This window comes from Cricetulus griseus, chromosome 9 (genome assembly GCF_003668045.3).
Source record: "Cricetulus griseus strain 17A/GY chromosome 9, alternate assembly CriGri-PICRH-1.0, whole genome shotgun sequence".
NCBI classification, from domain to species: domain Eukaryota; kingdom Metazoa; phylum Chordata; class Mammalia; order Rodentia; family Cricetidae; genus Cricetulus; species Cricetulus griseus.
Window position 1 is genome coordinate 6,793,315 of NC_048602.1, and position 15,953 is coordinate 6,809,267.

At 52.1% G+C, this 15,953-nt stretch overlaps 1 protein-coding gene across 1 annotated transcript in view; it reads left to right on the forward strand.

Moving 5' to 3' along the window:
* The window catches only part of Ryr1 (ryanodine receptor 1), a 124,587-nt gene that overhangs the window by 93,768 nt on the left and 14,866 nt on the right, over positions 1-15,953 (forward strand). Inside the window, 7 exon segments of the mRNA XM_035449535.1 lie at positions 631-712; positions 2,400-2,587; positions 9,786-10,127; positions 13,782-14,109; positions 14,112-14,174; positions 14,177-14,571; positions 15,255-15,319. Of these exon segments, the coding sequence (XP_035305426.1) occupies positions 631-712; positions 2,400-2,587; positions 9,786-10,127; positions 13,782-14,109; positions 14,112-14,174; positions 14,177-14,571; positions 15,255-15,319 (1,463 nt within the window).

Sequence of the window (15,953 nt, forward strand, 5' to 3'; positions counted from 1 at the left end):
AGCGCCTGTGTGAGCCCAGGAAAATTACACTATGGGTCGCAAATGGCACTTATGTGTGCCTGAAAATAATACAGATGCTGCAATGGGGAACTTTGATGGAGGTTTCTGTGAGTGCTCCATAAGACACCATGCAGGGGATGCACTGGCTTCTTATTTCCCCCGAATGGCATATCAAAAAGTGCATGCTCCAGCAGCCCTTCCTCTTGAACTCCCTCATGGTACCACCCGTCCGTCACAGCCAGATTCGACAAGGCCAAACCCCCATAGACCAGGCACCACGCTGGGATTGCATCCTTTTAAGACCTGAATATCTGTCCGCGTCTGTCTATCCCACTCTGGCCTGAATGTCTGTTCACCAAGGCTCGTGGCTTTCTTGTCTGCCGGCACCACGCCCCCCCCCGCCCCCAAAGCACTTCCCCCGGGTACCAACCCCACCCCCACAATCTTGTCTCTCTGTCCCTCCTCTGCTTCCGAGGAACATGTGTGGACGCAGGCCCCCTCAGAGGTAAGAGGGAGAAAGAAGGGAACGTAGGCCCTGCTGGATAGGTAGGTGAGGGAGCCCCAAACCACCCACAGTAGCGTGGCATTCTGCAGAGACGGATCTCTCACTGCTGGGTGTGTGTCCTCTAGGACTCCAGCCAGATAGAGCTGCTGAAGGAGCTGCTGGACTTGCAGAAGGACATGGTGGTGATGTTGCTGTCCCTCCTGGAAGGTAGACGCCCCCAGAGGTTGTGGGGGGGGGCGGTGCAGAGGTTCAGACAAAGCCAAGAATGGTGCTTGAGACCCAAAAGACCCTGACTTTGAGCCTCATCTGCTGGAACAAGGTCAACAAATATCTACCAAGTACTGTGTATGAGCCAGGCCCTGACTGGATGGATGCTAATGTTTTTTTGATTCCACAGAGAGGTTTTAATGAGATGAGTTACCTGAATACTTTCTTTATGAACGTAATATTCATTTATTAGATATACCAAGATAATGCATGAATAGTTACTAAATGTATCAATTAGTTTTAGAAGCATAACAAATATCCACCAAATTTAGCAACTTGAAACGCCTTTTATTTGATGATGATGATGATAATTTATGATGATGATGATGATGATAATAATAATAATTTAACCCTGTGCTCCATGGCGAGTCCAGGTCAGCTTGCCCTAATAGCAAGACCCTGTCTCAAAAACAAGGGCTGGAGAGATGGCTCAGTGGTTAAGAGCACTGGCTGCTCTTCCAGAGGACCCAGGTTCAACTCCCAGCACCCACATGGCAGCTCACAACTGTCTGTGACTCCAGTTCCAGGGGCTCCAGTGCCCTCTTCTGGCCCTGAGGGCTCTGCAGGGGTGTGGTTTACAAAACACACACGCACCATCCACGACACTAATGACGACAGCCATAATAATAAAGCTGGGACAATCATCTCAGCGCACAGGAGGCTGAGGCAGGAGGATCAAGAGTTCATCACCTTTCTCAGCTACACAGAGTTTGAGACCAGCCGGGTCTACATGGGCTACAACAGCTCAAAAACCACAAAACAAAATACTTCTTTCAAATCTCTCTCTCTCCCTTTCTGGAATTAAACCCAGGGCTTTATATTTATCAAGCTAGTGCTCTGTTAAAAATCAATTCTCTACCTCCTCATTCTTTTATATGGATACAGACCACTCCATTGTGAGGTATTGGGTAAAATCGCTTAATTAAATCCCTATTGGTGGGCGTTCAAGTCATTTTTCTTCCCCGAGGTGCTGGGGCAAGAACCCAGGACCTTACCCAAGGCCTCTGAACTGCACTGCAGGCCTCAAGCCTTTAGTTTTTGAGACAGAGTCCTACTCTGTAGCCCAGGCTTGGAGCGGACTCATGACTATCCTCCTGCCCCAGCTTCTTGGGCATTGACATTACAGGCATGCACCTCCACAGCCAGCCGAATTACTATAAAGTTTTTAGGTGTGTGAGCTCTGAAGTCACAAGGCTCCAGGTGCAAGTCCTTGCCTATTTACCAGCTAGCTAGCTCTTAGTGGGCAAGTTCTTCCAAGTCTTTCCTACCTGTGGAAATGTACAGTGATATGTTTCCCTTACAAGGTTCTCCTGGGGTAACTCTTGACACAGCCTCTGGCATGGGGGTCTCCCCTGTCAACCTGTGTCACCATTGCCTTCAGCCGTGATCTTTCCAGCCAGTGAGATGGGCAGGCAAATTATCAAAAGAGGATGACCATGGAGCTACATCTTTGATTACCAGATGGTCCTCCTCCCAGAGGTGTGGGAGGGAGCCGGGTGGGTCTTGGAGAACCATGGGCGGCTTCTGAGCTGAAGAGAGAGAAAACGCTGAGCCGCAGATATGGCGCACCAACCCGGGTCCAGAGCCGGTGCTCTGCGGGGCTGCACTGACCCGGGGCCTCCTGCAGGGAACGTGGTAAACGGTATGATCGCTCGTCAGATGGTGGACATGCTCGTGGAGTCCTCATCCAACGTGGAGATGATCCTCAAGTTTTTCGACATGTTTCTGAAACTCAAGGACATCGTGGGCTCGGAGGCCTTCCAGGACTATGTCACAGACCCCCGAGGCCTCATCTCCAAGAAGGACTTCCAGAAGGTGGGTTCTCCTTAGCAGGTGAGCCCGAGATCCAGGTGGGGTTGCCAAGTGCCAGCAGCACCTCTCTGGGTGGGCGAGAGGCTTCTTGCTCGGCCTCGGTTTCCTTGTCTGTAACATGGGGATGATCTGAGGGCGGTGGTTTATGCCTAGGATCCCAGGACTTGGGAAGCTATGGCAGGAAGATTGTGATTTGGGACCGGTGATTGAAGCTGCCTTTAGGATGCAATGCGTAGGTTCCCACGACTATGAGAGCCGTTATTACTATATAAGCCATTATTTACCCCAGCACTTGGAAGGTGGAGGCAGGTGAGTTTGTGAGTTTGAGGGACGGGAACCTTGTGCACACAAAGTATTTCCCGTCACTGTTGTGACTCTGTGTTCAGAAACCACCCCAGGCTGACGGATAAGTAGCCAAAACAGAATTTCTGAAGACCCTTTCTCCTGTTGCCCAAACCGTTTGCTTTTTGGTTTGGGTTTTGAGACTGGGTCCCCTGTCGCCCAAGCTGGCCTCAGGCTCCCCAAGGATGATCTTGAACTCCTGATCCTGCAGTGCTGGGATTCCACGCCGTTGACGGCTCTCTATTTATCACATCGGCTCCATCACACTTTCTGTGTCCCCTCCACTGCCTGTGTTTCCCCAGAGGAAGCTCACTCTCTTCATAACTGCTAAGCAGTGATACAAACCAGGAAATTAACAGTGGTACTGGCTCCTTAGCCAACCCTCAGACCTCACTCTGTTCTTACTTGTGGAAGAGATTTTTGCCTGTTTTGATCAGGATCCTCCCCTAGCCCTACTGGGCAATGTCTGCTCTGTGAGCCTGTGTGGCTGCTAAGACTTTTCCCTCCCAGGCGATCCCTACAGTAGCTCAGTGGTAGAGCCCCTGCCTAGAATCCCCCAGTGAGGGGCTGGGGGTGTAGCTCAGTGGTAGAGCCCCTGCCTAGAGTCCCCCAGTGAGGGGCTGGGGGTGCGGCTCAGTGGTAGAGCCCCTGCCTAGAATCCCCCAGTGAGGGGCTGGGGTGTGGCTCAGTGGTAGAGCTCCTGCCTAGAATCCCCCAGTGAGTTCTTGCCTAACACATAGGATGCTGTATCGTCTGTCAAGATTATTTGTGCTGTGTGTGTGTGTGTGTGTGTGTGTGTGTGTGTGTGTGTGTGTGTGTGGTGTGTGTGTGTGTGTGTTGGGGCAGGGTACATGCCGGTGGAATGGGCCAGTCTGTGCTTCCATGAGATTGTATGTAGAGACCAGTGCAGGATTTAAAGGATCTTCACATCCTGCCTTATTGATTATCATTATGGTGGGGATGTGGAGTTATTTATTTCATATTCTTATTTTGTGAGCTGACTTCATATCCCTGGTGCCTGTTTAGTTGTTTAGTTGTTTGTTTTTGAGACAGGATCTCATTCGGCACCCAAGACTGGTCTAGATCTCTGTGTAGCTCAGGCTGTCCTGAAACTCATGGTAATCCCCTTGCCTCAGCATCCTAGTGCTGGGACTATAAGTTTGTGCCAACACTTTTATGATGTTATTTTAGCCATGTGGAGTATTTTACTTTCATGTGGAAATTCATTTCAAAACTTTCATTAACTTTTAGCAAAAGAGACAATACTAACCAAACAAGAATATGTTTATTCTTCTTGAGAAGAATTCAGAGTTTGTATCTAGGTCACTTTTTTCAGGTTTTTGTTTTATTGATTATTATCATTATTGTGGGTGATGGCATGCATATGGAGGTCAGACAGGACCGCTGTCAGTTCTCTCCTTCCATTGTGGGTTCCAGGAATCAAACTCAGGTCACGAGGCTTGTGCTGGCAATCGCTTTTATCCACTGATTGTCTCTTTTGAGTACCAGTCCCAGTCAGGCTCTCACCCCTCTGAAGGCTGCTGGCAGACAGAGGTATCCGGGTTATCTTTTCTGCAATCCATCCTTGGGCAAACCTAAGCTACCGAAGAACCACAGCACATGCAAGTAAAAGCTAAAAGATGGCTCTGAGTGGCGCCATCGGGGCTGGGTGCGATGACTCTCCTGATGCACACACAGCTAGGTCACAGGATAGTCATCCAGCAACAGGGCTACTTGGTGGGAAATGAATTAAAAATACAGCCTGTTGTTCTAGAGATGGACTTGGCTGTCAAGCATGAAGACTTCCTTGTCTTTGACCCCAGCCCCTCTTTCAGGTGGTTGAAACGTTTAGGCTATTGAGTGAGTGAGTGTGTGGATTTGGATTCAGGGCTACACCCCAAGCCCCCACTTTTATTACATTTTCCAGTTTTGAGACAGGGTCTCACTATGTTACCCAGGCTAGCCTTGAAGTTGTAATCCTCCTTTGACCTCTGAGTGCCTTGGGCTAAGACATCACGCTCGGCTAAGACTGCCTTTTGAACACCGCATCTTCAATGCAGTGTAATTTACATGCTGTTGGCTCACACATTGAAAATTTCCAACTCAGTGGTGTGAGGGTATTGAGAGAATGGTGTAAATGTCACCTTCCAAAAAAAGCCTACACCCGTTAGCAGTCACTGCCCATGTCCCCCACCCCAGCCCCTGAGAACCATGAGCCCAGTGTCTGTCTCTAAATATTGGCCTGTTCTAGACACTGCTTATCTGGAGTATCATACAGCATGTGTGTGCACACAAGGCCTTCATTTGATTTGACAAACCATAGGGACATTACCACTCCTAACAAAAACCACACCATCAAAATAAAATAAAAAGTATCTACGACCAGGGCTAGAGAGACTACTCAGTGATGAAGAGCACTGGCTGCTCTCCAAGAGGACCCAGGTTCAATTCCCAGCACCCACATGGTGGCTCACAACCATCCTTAACTCTGTTTCCGGGGATCCAGTGTTCGTCTCTGGCCTCCATGGGTAATGAACACATGTGATACACACACATACATGCAGACAACCTTTTTTTTTGGTTTTTCAAGACAGGGTTTCTCTGTCCTAGAACTCACTCTCATTCTGTAGACCAGGCTGGCCTCAAACTCTGAGATCCACCTGCCTCTACCTCCCAAGTGCTGGAATTAAAGGTGTGCACCACCACTGCCCTGCTAAAATTTTATTTATTTATTTTGGTTTTTGTTTGTTTGTTTGTTTGTTTTTTCAAGGCAGGGTTTCTCTGTGGCTTTGGAGCCTATCCAAGAACTAGCTCTTGTAGACCAGGCTGGTCTCAAACTCACAGAGATCCGCCTGCCTCTGCCTCCCGAGTGCTGGGATTAAAGGCGTGTGCCACCAACACCCGGCTCTGAGGTCTGGGATCTTAAGCAGAAGTCCCATACACAGTTTTCAGGATGTGTGTGTATGTGTGTATGTTCCCCTGTGTCAGCTCAGGGGGTCACTCCTCGGGAACTGACCACCTTGTTTGTTGAGGCAAGATCATTTTCTGGCCTAGAACTGACCAATTAGGGTAGACGGGCCAGTGAGCCCAGGGTTCCTTCTGTCTCCATTTCCCCTGCTCTGGGATGACAAGCAAGTGCTTGGCTTTTTTTTTTTTTTTTTTTTTTTTTTTTTTTTTTTTTTTTTTTTTTTTTTTTTTTTTTTTTTTTTTGTGGTCTCTGGACTGATGGCTCAGCATGTAATAGCATTGGCTGCTCTTGTAGAGGACCTGGGTTGGGTTCTCAGCACCAGCTCACAACTGCCTGAAACTCCAGTTCCAGGGACATAACACCCTCTTCTGGCCTCTATGGGTATTGCACACACATGCAGCCCAAACACTCATAGACATATTTTCCCCCTCTAGGGATTGAACTGGGGGCCTTGTTCTTGCAAGACAAACACTTTAGTGACTAAGCTATCTCCCTGATCCAAGACTTTTGTTTATGTGTATGGGTGTTTTGTCTACATGACAGTGCCTGGGAAGGTCAGAACAGAGAGCCAGATCCTTAGAGCCTCAGGCCAACTCACTAGGTCCCACCCCTTAAATGGCCACAGCACCTTCCCATATAGGTTGGATCTTTAATGCCATGACCTCTGGAGGACATCCAAACCATGACATTGGGTGAAGCCTCTCCTGGGTGTCAGCCTTAGTCATGAGAGCATGCCAGTGAGCAAACTGGAGACACCCACTTAAATCTGAGAGGGGAGGGCCTAGTGAAAACAAGTTAAGTAAGCATGGGAATGGGGGTGACAGGGAAAGGCCCTTCTGAGGGACGGGATACGGATGGTGAGATCTGAGAAGCACCCCACGAAAGAGGAGGAGAGTGTGGTGTCCCCTGCAAAAGGACAGCAAGTGTGAAGGCTGGCAAACAAGAGCAGGCAGCGAGGAGAGCAGTGTGGCTGCAGAGATGGCTGAGAGAAAGGAGGAGGCAGAGGGGAGGAGGTGGGAGGGAAGGGGGCGGCTGGCAGGCCCTGGTGGCAGCTGGGGGGACTTGGGCATTCAGTGTGTAATGGGTGCAGAGAGCTCAGACCTGAAGCAGGTGTTTTCAGAGCCCCTCCCACTATGTTAGAGGCTAACGGCAGGGGTGCAGGGAGGAGGCTGCCGGATGGAGGGAGACAGGAGAAGGTGGGGAGCGTGGAGGGAGATGTGGATGGGTCCTTGATGGGTTCTGAAAGCAGAGCTGACAGCTTTCATGCTGAGGAATCAGATGTGGGTGACGAGACAAAAAAGAGGCGGCAGGATGACTCAGAGATTTTAACTTAAGCACTTGGAGTGGGTGGGAGCTGCTATTCCTGAAATGGGTAAGGCTGGGGGAGGGGAGACTGTACCTTCTAAAGTTCACTTCTGGATTCGCATATGGTCCTCCATGCCTATAATCCCAGCACTCTGGGGGTAGAGGCAGGAGGGGCCAGGAATCCAGGGGCAGCCTGGTCTGTATAGGAAGTTCCAGGCTAGCCAGGGCTACATAGCAAGACAAAGTCTCCTCCTGCTCCCCCCCCCCCAAAGATACAGAGTTTCTCTGTATCTTTGCCTGTCCTGGAACTCACTCTATAAAAGAGGCTGGCCTTGAACTCACAGCTCTACCTGCCTCTGTCTCCTGAGTTTTGGGATTAAAGGTCACCGCCACCTGGCTGACAGTCTTTAAAATAATAATAATGATAACTAAATAGAAAACAAGTTACTAAACTGCGTGGTTGTGGCGCTTGCCTTTCATCCCAGCACTTGGAGACAGAGGCAGGTGGATCTCTGGGAGTTCGAGGCCAGCCTGGTCTACAGAGTGAGTTCCAGGACAGCCAAGGCTACACAGAAAAACCCTGTCTGGAAAAACCAAAAAAGGAATAGAAAACAACTTATTTCTGAGCAATTTTGTTTGTGAGGTGACATCCACTAAGATGTCAGTGGTCACATTTGTCAAGATTCTGGAAAGCAGTCAGAGACTCCCAGACAGGGAGACCTGACAATCATATGTGCAGAGTGACATTGGAGCCTGGAATCCCAGTGTTATCTTAGGGAATTCGGAAAGAAAAAAGAAAGGTGTAGCTCTCAGTCCCGCACCCACCCACCTCCAGCCTCCACCCAGGTTGACAGTGGCCAGAGAAGGCTTTACAAAAGAAGAGGCGGATAGACAGATGACAATGACCAAGAGAAACCAGCAAATCTGCAGAGTAGAGTCCAAGAGTGGATGGGGGGGGGGATCCCAGGCCCTTGTGGTGGGGGAGGAAGGGGGGTGCTGGTGGATGCACCAGGGTACATGATGAGAAGTTCCTGTGTGACTCGTCTCTTTGCTCTGCGGTTTTAGAGCCTTTCATGATTTGCAAAGCCTCTTACTCATTTAGAAAACATTTTTGCAAAGCTCCTAGCTTTTCACAAAGGACAGCCCAGGGCCAGGAAATACCGCTTCTGTTCATACCCCCAGAGCTATATGTCTCTCCGTTTGCATTCTGCAGACCATCTCTAGGTTGGTCAGAAATTCACCTAGTAAAACACACCGTGCACCTTTCAGTATAAAACAGAACACCGAGAACCATGGCGTATAGCAAAAGTCAGAATTGTGTCTTGGAACTTTTTTTTGAACTTGAACTGGAAAATGCTTTCTGACTGCTGGGGTGGCCAAGGGGGTTTGAGACACTGCCTAAAAATGCACAGCAGGTTTGGGGGCGCAGCCTGCTTGGTGGAGTACTTGCCTAGAGGCACAAGGCCTCGGGTTTGGTTCCCAGAATTGCATAAACTAGGTCTCGTGCATGTAATACCGACACTCGGAGGGCTGAAGCAGGAAGACTGGGAGCTTCAAGCCAGCTTTGGCTATGTAGGGAGTTTCAGGCTAGCCTGGGCTACATGGGACCTTGTCTTAACAAACCAAAAAGCAGCTAGGCATAGCGGCACACGCCTTTGATCCCAGTACTCAGGAGGCAGAGGCAGGTGGATCTCTATAAATCAGAGGAGAGCCTGAGCTACAGAGTGGGTTCCAGGCTAGCCAGGACTACATAGAAAGACCCTGTCTCAAACAAACAAAAGCAAAATTAATTTTTAATTTTAAAAAACCCACTATTATCAGCTGGGCGTGTTGACACACACCTTTGGTCCCAGCACTTGGGGCAGAGGCAGAAAGATCTTTTTTTTTTTTTTTTTTTTTTTTTGGTTTTTTGAGAAGGTTTCTCTGTGGCTTTGGAGCCTATCCTGGCACTCGCTCTGTAGACCAGGCTGGTCTCGAACTCGCAGAGATCCACCTGCCTCTGCCTCCCGAGTGCTGGGATTAAAGGCATGCGTCACCAACGCCCAGCAGAAAGATCTCTTGAGTTCAAGGCTAGCCTGGTCTACAGAGAGAGTTCCAGGAGCACCAAGGCTACACACAGAAATCCTGTCTCCAAAAACTAACAAAACAAAACCAAACAAACACCATTATTTCACCAAGAGCAGGGGAGCGTATTTATTTCTGTTTTGGGATCTCAGACATGCACCTCCACACCCCGTTTATGGGGTGCTGGGGAGCCATCATTCATCTGAGGCGAGCACCCTATCAACTGAGCCTTGGTTTCATTTTGTTTTGTGCTGTTTTGTTGTTGTTATGTTTGCTTTTGACACAAGGTCTCAGTGTGTAGCCCCGGCTGTCTGGGAACTCACGGTGTAGACCAGGCTGGCTTGGAACTCATAGAAACCTGCCTGCCTGTGCCTCCCGAGTGCTGGGATGAAACACAACTATACTATGCTCAGTTTAGCCACAGCCCTTTTAAATGGTTGTTGTTGATGCTGAGACCTGAGTACACACACACACACACACACACGCACACGCACACAAATGACCTCTCCTGCCCGCCCACAGGCCATGGACAGCCAGAAACAGTTCTCTGGCCCAGAGATCCAGTTCCTGCTTTCCTGCTCCGAAGCGGATGAGAATGAAATGATCAATTGCGAAGAGTTCGCCAACCGCTTCCAGGAGCCAGCGCGGGACATTGGCTTCAACGTGGCGGTGCTGCTAACCAACCTGTCAGAGCATGTGCCCCACGACCCGCGCCTGCGCAACTTCCTGGAGCTGGCTGAGAGCATCCTGGAGTACTTCCGGCCTTACTTGGGCCGCATCGAGATTATGGGCTCATCGCGACGCATAGAGCGGATCTACTTCGAGATCTCAGAGACCAACCGTGCTCAGTGGGAGATGCCCCAGGTCAGTAGGCCTGTGCGTGTGCGCGCCTGACGCCCTGCTGCCTTGAGTGTCCATACCCTACGTGGGGTTGTGTACCTCTTCAGTGCCTGTGCCTGGAGTCCCTGCTCCGCCCTGACAAGCCCACACCCCCTCCTATTGTATCATGTTTGAAGATGAGGTCTTATATATCCCAGGCTGGCCTTAAACTCACCTTGTAGCTGAGGCTAGCCCCTACCTCCCCCTTCCCGGTGCTGGGATTACAGGTGTGTGCCGCCACCACATGGGGCTTTTGGCCTTCTGGGAACCAAACCCAAGGGCTTCCTGCGTGCTAGGCAAACACTACCAAGTGACCTACACTGATCTTAACCCCACATCCCTCCTCAGAGCGACTTTGTGGTTCCTACTGTGATCTTGCACAACCCAAACCTGGCTCCGCCTCTGTTGCATGTGCGTCTCTTGTGCATTGCAGCAGTCGCATGGGTGCCCCTCAGGGTCCCGGCAGTGGTACATCATGACTTGCAACTCACCCTGGGAACTCTGGTGTGATCTGCCACCCTGATTCTGTCACGGCCACGCTTGAATCTGCATGGTCACACACACCTCCTTGCTCACCTGCCCTCTGGTTGGCCTGGTTGGCCCATGCCCACTCCCCCGGACACACTTCCATGGCTCTGGGGTGCCCTGGCATGCTAGCACACTCCTCTCCGGTCACCACCCTGTCAAATATGCCCCTCAGAAGCATGCCGGGGGCAGCCTGGGCCTTTGGAGCCCTGTCTCAGTGCACCCCAACCCCACGCATCCAACCCCACCAACGACTGAATATGTCCCAGACACTCCCCCCAGAGTAAACTCACAGCCTACTGGCAGCCTGCTGGGTTCCCTTAGCTCATTTGGGAGCGCCACTCTCTCTCTCTCTTGCATCCCCATGTGGCCCTCACACACTCTCAGTGCTGCCCTGTTCTGTCGCCCCTGGGGTCTTCCTGCACACACTTGCACACACATGTCCTTGGCATGCCCCCCCCCCCAGCCCCTGCACACTCCTTCACACGTGCTCATACTCTGTTTCCTCTCTCCTCGGCCATGCATGGCCTCTTTCGAGACGGGGTTTCTCGTGGCTTTGGAGGCTGTCCTGGAACTAGCTCTTGTAGACCAGGCTGGTCTCGAACTCACAGAGATCCACCTGCCTCTGCCTCCCGAGTGCTGGGCGCCACCAACGCCCGGCTACGCATGGCCTCTTTAACTGCCACACGGCTGGTATCTCTCCTCTGCAGAAACCCAGCTCAGGCACACCTGGACCTGTCCCACGGTGTCCTGCCCACGTGCTTCGGGCCCATTTACACTGACTCCCACACACCCCCCTTGCATAGACTGTGTAAATGCAGGCCCTTGCATGATTGCCTGTCTCCTCCTCTGCATCTTCCCTGGATACCAAGGCTCTGTTTCACACCTGGGTCCTCTCTTGGTCCCTGGTGCCCCCTTGCTCTCCACAAGAACCCTCACAAGCTTGCATCACGTCCCACTGGGGACACGTCCTAGCCCCCAGAATGTCTGCGAGTGTGTGTCTGCAGGGAGCCCTCATTCCCCATGTCCTCCTTGCTGGTATTTCTGATGCTAGTGCTCCCTCCTCCCATGTGCTCCTCACCTGCTCCCCGAATGCGTACCCTCTCTTCCTGTGATCTCCCTGGACACCCACTCGTCCTGGGCACACCCTCCTGTGCTCCCTGAGAATACACGCATGTCCACACGGGCCTCAGGGGAGCATATCACCAGTGAGCACTACCTACTTGTGAGATACTAGGCCGGCATTGGTCTAAACGCTCAGTGCCTGTCGATCATTAAATCTTCACTGCCTCCTGTAGCCTGGTCCTCCCATTGTGCCCCATATATGGAGGGGGAAACTGAGGCCCACGGAATCGAATAGAACAATCACCCAGCTTCTCAGTAGGAGAATCAGGATTTGAACCCCCATGGCAGCTGCAAAGCTTTTGCACTCAGCCACCATCTTCTGTCTTCCCAGAAAGGCTAGAAGGAGCCTGGCATGTGCATGCCTGTGATCCCCGCACTTGGGGAGTGAAGGCAGGAGTTCAAGGTCATCCTCATTGACCCGCAGCATTTGAGATTAGCCAGGGATACCTGAGACCCTGTCTCAAAACAAACAAAACAACTAGAAGATGTGTGCTGGACATGTACAAGCCCATTCATGTAATCCCAGCACGGGAAAGGCTGAGGAGGGAAGATCATATGTACAAAGTAAGGGGGAAAAAAAAGCACATGCAAAATATGGAGACAGTCTCAAAACAAAAACAAAAATGAAAGCAAAACAAACAAAAGCTGGAGAGATGACTCAGAGGTTAAGAGCACTGGCTGCTCTTCCAGAGGTCCAGAGTTCAATTCCCAGCACCCATATGGTGGCTCACAACCATCTGTAATGAGATCTGGTGCTCTCTTCTGTAATGCAGGCATCCATGCAGGCAGAACACTGTTTACCTAATAAAATAAATCATTAAAAAATAAACAAAAGCTAGCTTCTGGATAGAGCTTGCTGGCAGCTCAAACTCTAGTTTTTGTTTTATGATCTGTGCTCACCTTGGGTGCCTATCTAGGTCTGTGTAAATTCTTAATTCTCTGCCTGGCTTTGTTAAGGTAACATAATTACCTACAAATGAGTACACACACACACACACACACACACACACACACACACACACACAGAGAGAGAGAGAGAGAGAGAGAGAGAGAGAGAGAGAGAGAGAGAGAGAGAGCAGCTCAGGGCAGCCTAGATCTTGGGATCCTACTGCCTTGCCTCCCATGTGCTCGGATGACAGGCCCGCTGGACCATGCTCTGTAATTAGCTGCTGTTAATAACCTGTGGGCTGTGTGCAGGGGTGTGCGCCTGTACACCCAGACACTCTGGAGGCCGAGTGGAGAACCATGAGTTCAGAACCAGCCCAGGCAGCAACACCATGACTCCTTAAATAAAAATAAAAGAAATTGTGGGGTATGATGGAGCAACCAAAATCCTACCATTTGGGAAGTAGAGGTAGGCCAGTCTCTGTGAGTTTGAGGACAGCCTGGTCTATATAGCGAGTTCTAGGCTAACATACAAAGTAATGGTGATGATAAAATAACAATAGTGATGATAATAGCAGTTACTAGGGCTTACTGCTCTTGCAGGGGACCCGAGTTTGGTTTCCAGCACCCGGAGAGTTGGGTGGCTCACAACCCTCTGACCTATAACTCTAGGTCTAGAGACCTTATGCCCTCTCCCAGAACCCTAGGTCCCCTGGACTCACGTGCACTCGGACACACGTAATTTTATTTTATTTTTTAAAGATTATTTCATGTGTGAGTGTTTTGCTTGCACATAATACATTTACCACCTGCATGTATGTTCCTGGAGGGCGCTGAAACCCCTAAACTGGGGTTCCAGATGGTTGTGAGCCGCCCTAGGGATGCTGAGAACCGAACCTGGGGTCCCCTGGAAGAGTAGCCGGTGCGCTCAACCGCAACCGCAGATTCCAGCCCTACACGGAATTTACAAAAACAATAATAAGGAATAGCGTGGAGGGTGGTGCTTCGCAACTCAGCAGGCGGATCAGGAGTCCAAGCCCCACAGCTCGGGTCTCTCCAAGGACCGCTCGCCCGGGCCCCGCCCGTCTGCTTCCATCTCTGCAGGTGAAGGAGTCCAAGCGCCAGTTCATCTTCGACGTGGTGAACGAGGGCGGCGAGTCGGAGAAGATGGAGCTGTTCGTGAGCTTCTGCGAGGACACGATCTTCGAGATGCAGATCGCCGCTCAGATCTCGGAGCCCGAGGGCGAGCCGGAGGCGGACGACGACGAGGGCGCGGAGGAGGCGGAGGAGGGCGCGCCGGGCCCCGACGGGACGGGCGTGGCGGCGGCGGCGGGCGTGTGGGCATGGCTGGCGGCGGGGGCGAGCCGGGCGCTGCGGGGCCTGAGCTACCGGAGCCTGCGGCGGCGCGTGCGGAGGCTGCGGAGGCTGACGGCGCGGAGGCGGCCAGGGCGGTGGCCGCGCTGCTCTGGGCGCTGGTGGCACGCGCGGGGGGCGCGGGCGCGGGGCGGCGGCCGGGGCGCTCCGGCTGCTCTGGGGCTCGCTCTTCGGCGGCGGGCTGGTAGACAGCGCCAAGAAGGTGACGGTGACCGAGCTCCTGGCCGGCATGCCGGACCCCACGGGCGACGAGGTGCACGGGCAGCAGCCGAGCGGCCCGGGCAGTGATGCGGATGGAGAGGGCGAGGGCGAGGGCGAGGGCGACGCCGCCGACGGCGCGGGAGACGAAGAGGCGGCCGCCGACCAGGCTGGCACTGGAGGTGCCGACGGGGCGGTGGCGGTGGCCGACGGGAGCCCCTTCCGGCCAGAAGGCGCCGGTGGTCTCGGGGACATGGGTGACACAACGCCCGTGGAGCCTCCCACACCAGAGGGCTCGCCCATCCTCAAGAGGAAGTTGGGGGTGAGCGAGGCCTGCCAGGCTCCAGGGCATGGAGAGAGGGGGACAGGCTGACGGAAACCCTCAGAGAAAGCAGAACTGAAAGAGGAGAAGGTCAAAAGATTGGGGACAGAAACATGTACTGTGGGCTACAGGGAACCAAGTTAGAGGAAACCGGGGAGGGACCAGATTGAAAAGACCCACGGAGACAGTGCCCGTGGTCCTCAGAGAAGCACAGGGCTGCAGGGAGTTGAGTAGTCTGAGAGAAAGGTCGCCCGGCCCACATCCTCACACATTGGCGCTCTGACTGCTGCCTGTGGTTGTCAAGGTGATGAGAAGCCACGAGGGGCAGGAGCATCCTTTGGGCAAGCATGCTGACACAAGCCTGTGATTCCCACAATGGGGAGGCTGAGGTGGGAGGATCCGGAGTTCAATACCAGCTTGGGCTACATAGCGAGAACCCACCACAGACACAAAGTTCTTTGAATTCAGACTGCGTCTGCCTGGGATTGTGAGCCAGGCATTTTATCTCCCTGAGGCTCGATTTCCCCTCTCAACAATGAGACTCGCAATGCCCCTTCCCCAGGTAGAGGGGAGCAAGGATAATACTTTGATTACCCAGGGAGAAAGAAGTGAGGCCAGAGAGTAACAGACTAGAAAGAGGCTGGCGAGCCCCACGAAGGCTCGGACCTGTGCCCTCTCCCCAGGTGGACGGAGAAGAGGAAGAGCCCCCTCCAGAGCCAGAGCCGGAACCGGAACCGGAGAAGGCTGAGTGAGTGTCTCGGAGTGGAAGGGGCCAGACCCTTGACCCTTCTGGATTGAGAGTCTTTAGAGGTCAAGGCCCAAAGTTGCACTGGTCACTCTCTGCCCTCTGCCCTCAGCACCATCTAGTCCATACCTGGGCACAGAGGAAAGACTTCAAGAAAGGCTACAGAGATAGGATATTCCTTTTAGCTTTAGATCTGTATGCACGGGGTTCCTTCTGTCTTTCCCCATGCCTCACATGTGAAGTTATTTTGATGAGGTGTGGTAATCTCATCTGATGAAGGCAGAAGAGTCAAAAGTTGAAGGCCTGCCTGGGCCAGAGCAAGTTCAAGATCATCCTAGGCAACTTATTGAGACGCTGTCTCAAAACCATGTGTGAAAAACAGATGCGCCTGCCCGGCATTGGTGGCGCACACATTTAATCCCAGCACTTGGGGGTCAGAGGCAGGCGGATCTCTGTAAGTTCGAGACCAGCCTGGTCTACAGAGAGAGTTCCAGGACATCCAAAGCAATACAGAGAAACCCTGTCTCGAAAAACAAACAAACAAACAAACAAACACAGGTGCTCCTCAGAGACAGAGCCCTTGCCCCGTATGCTCAGGGCCCCAGCTTTAATCCCTACTACTGTAAACCCGGAAGTT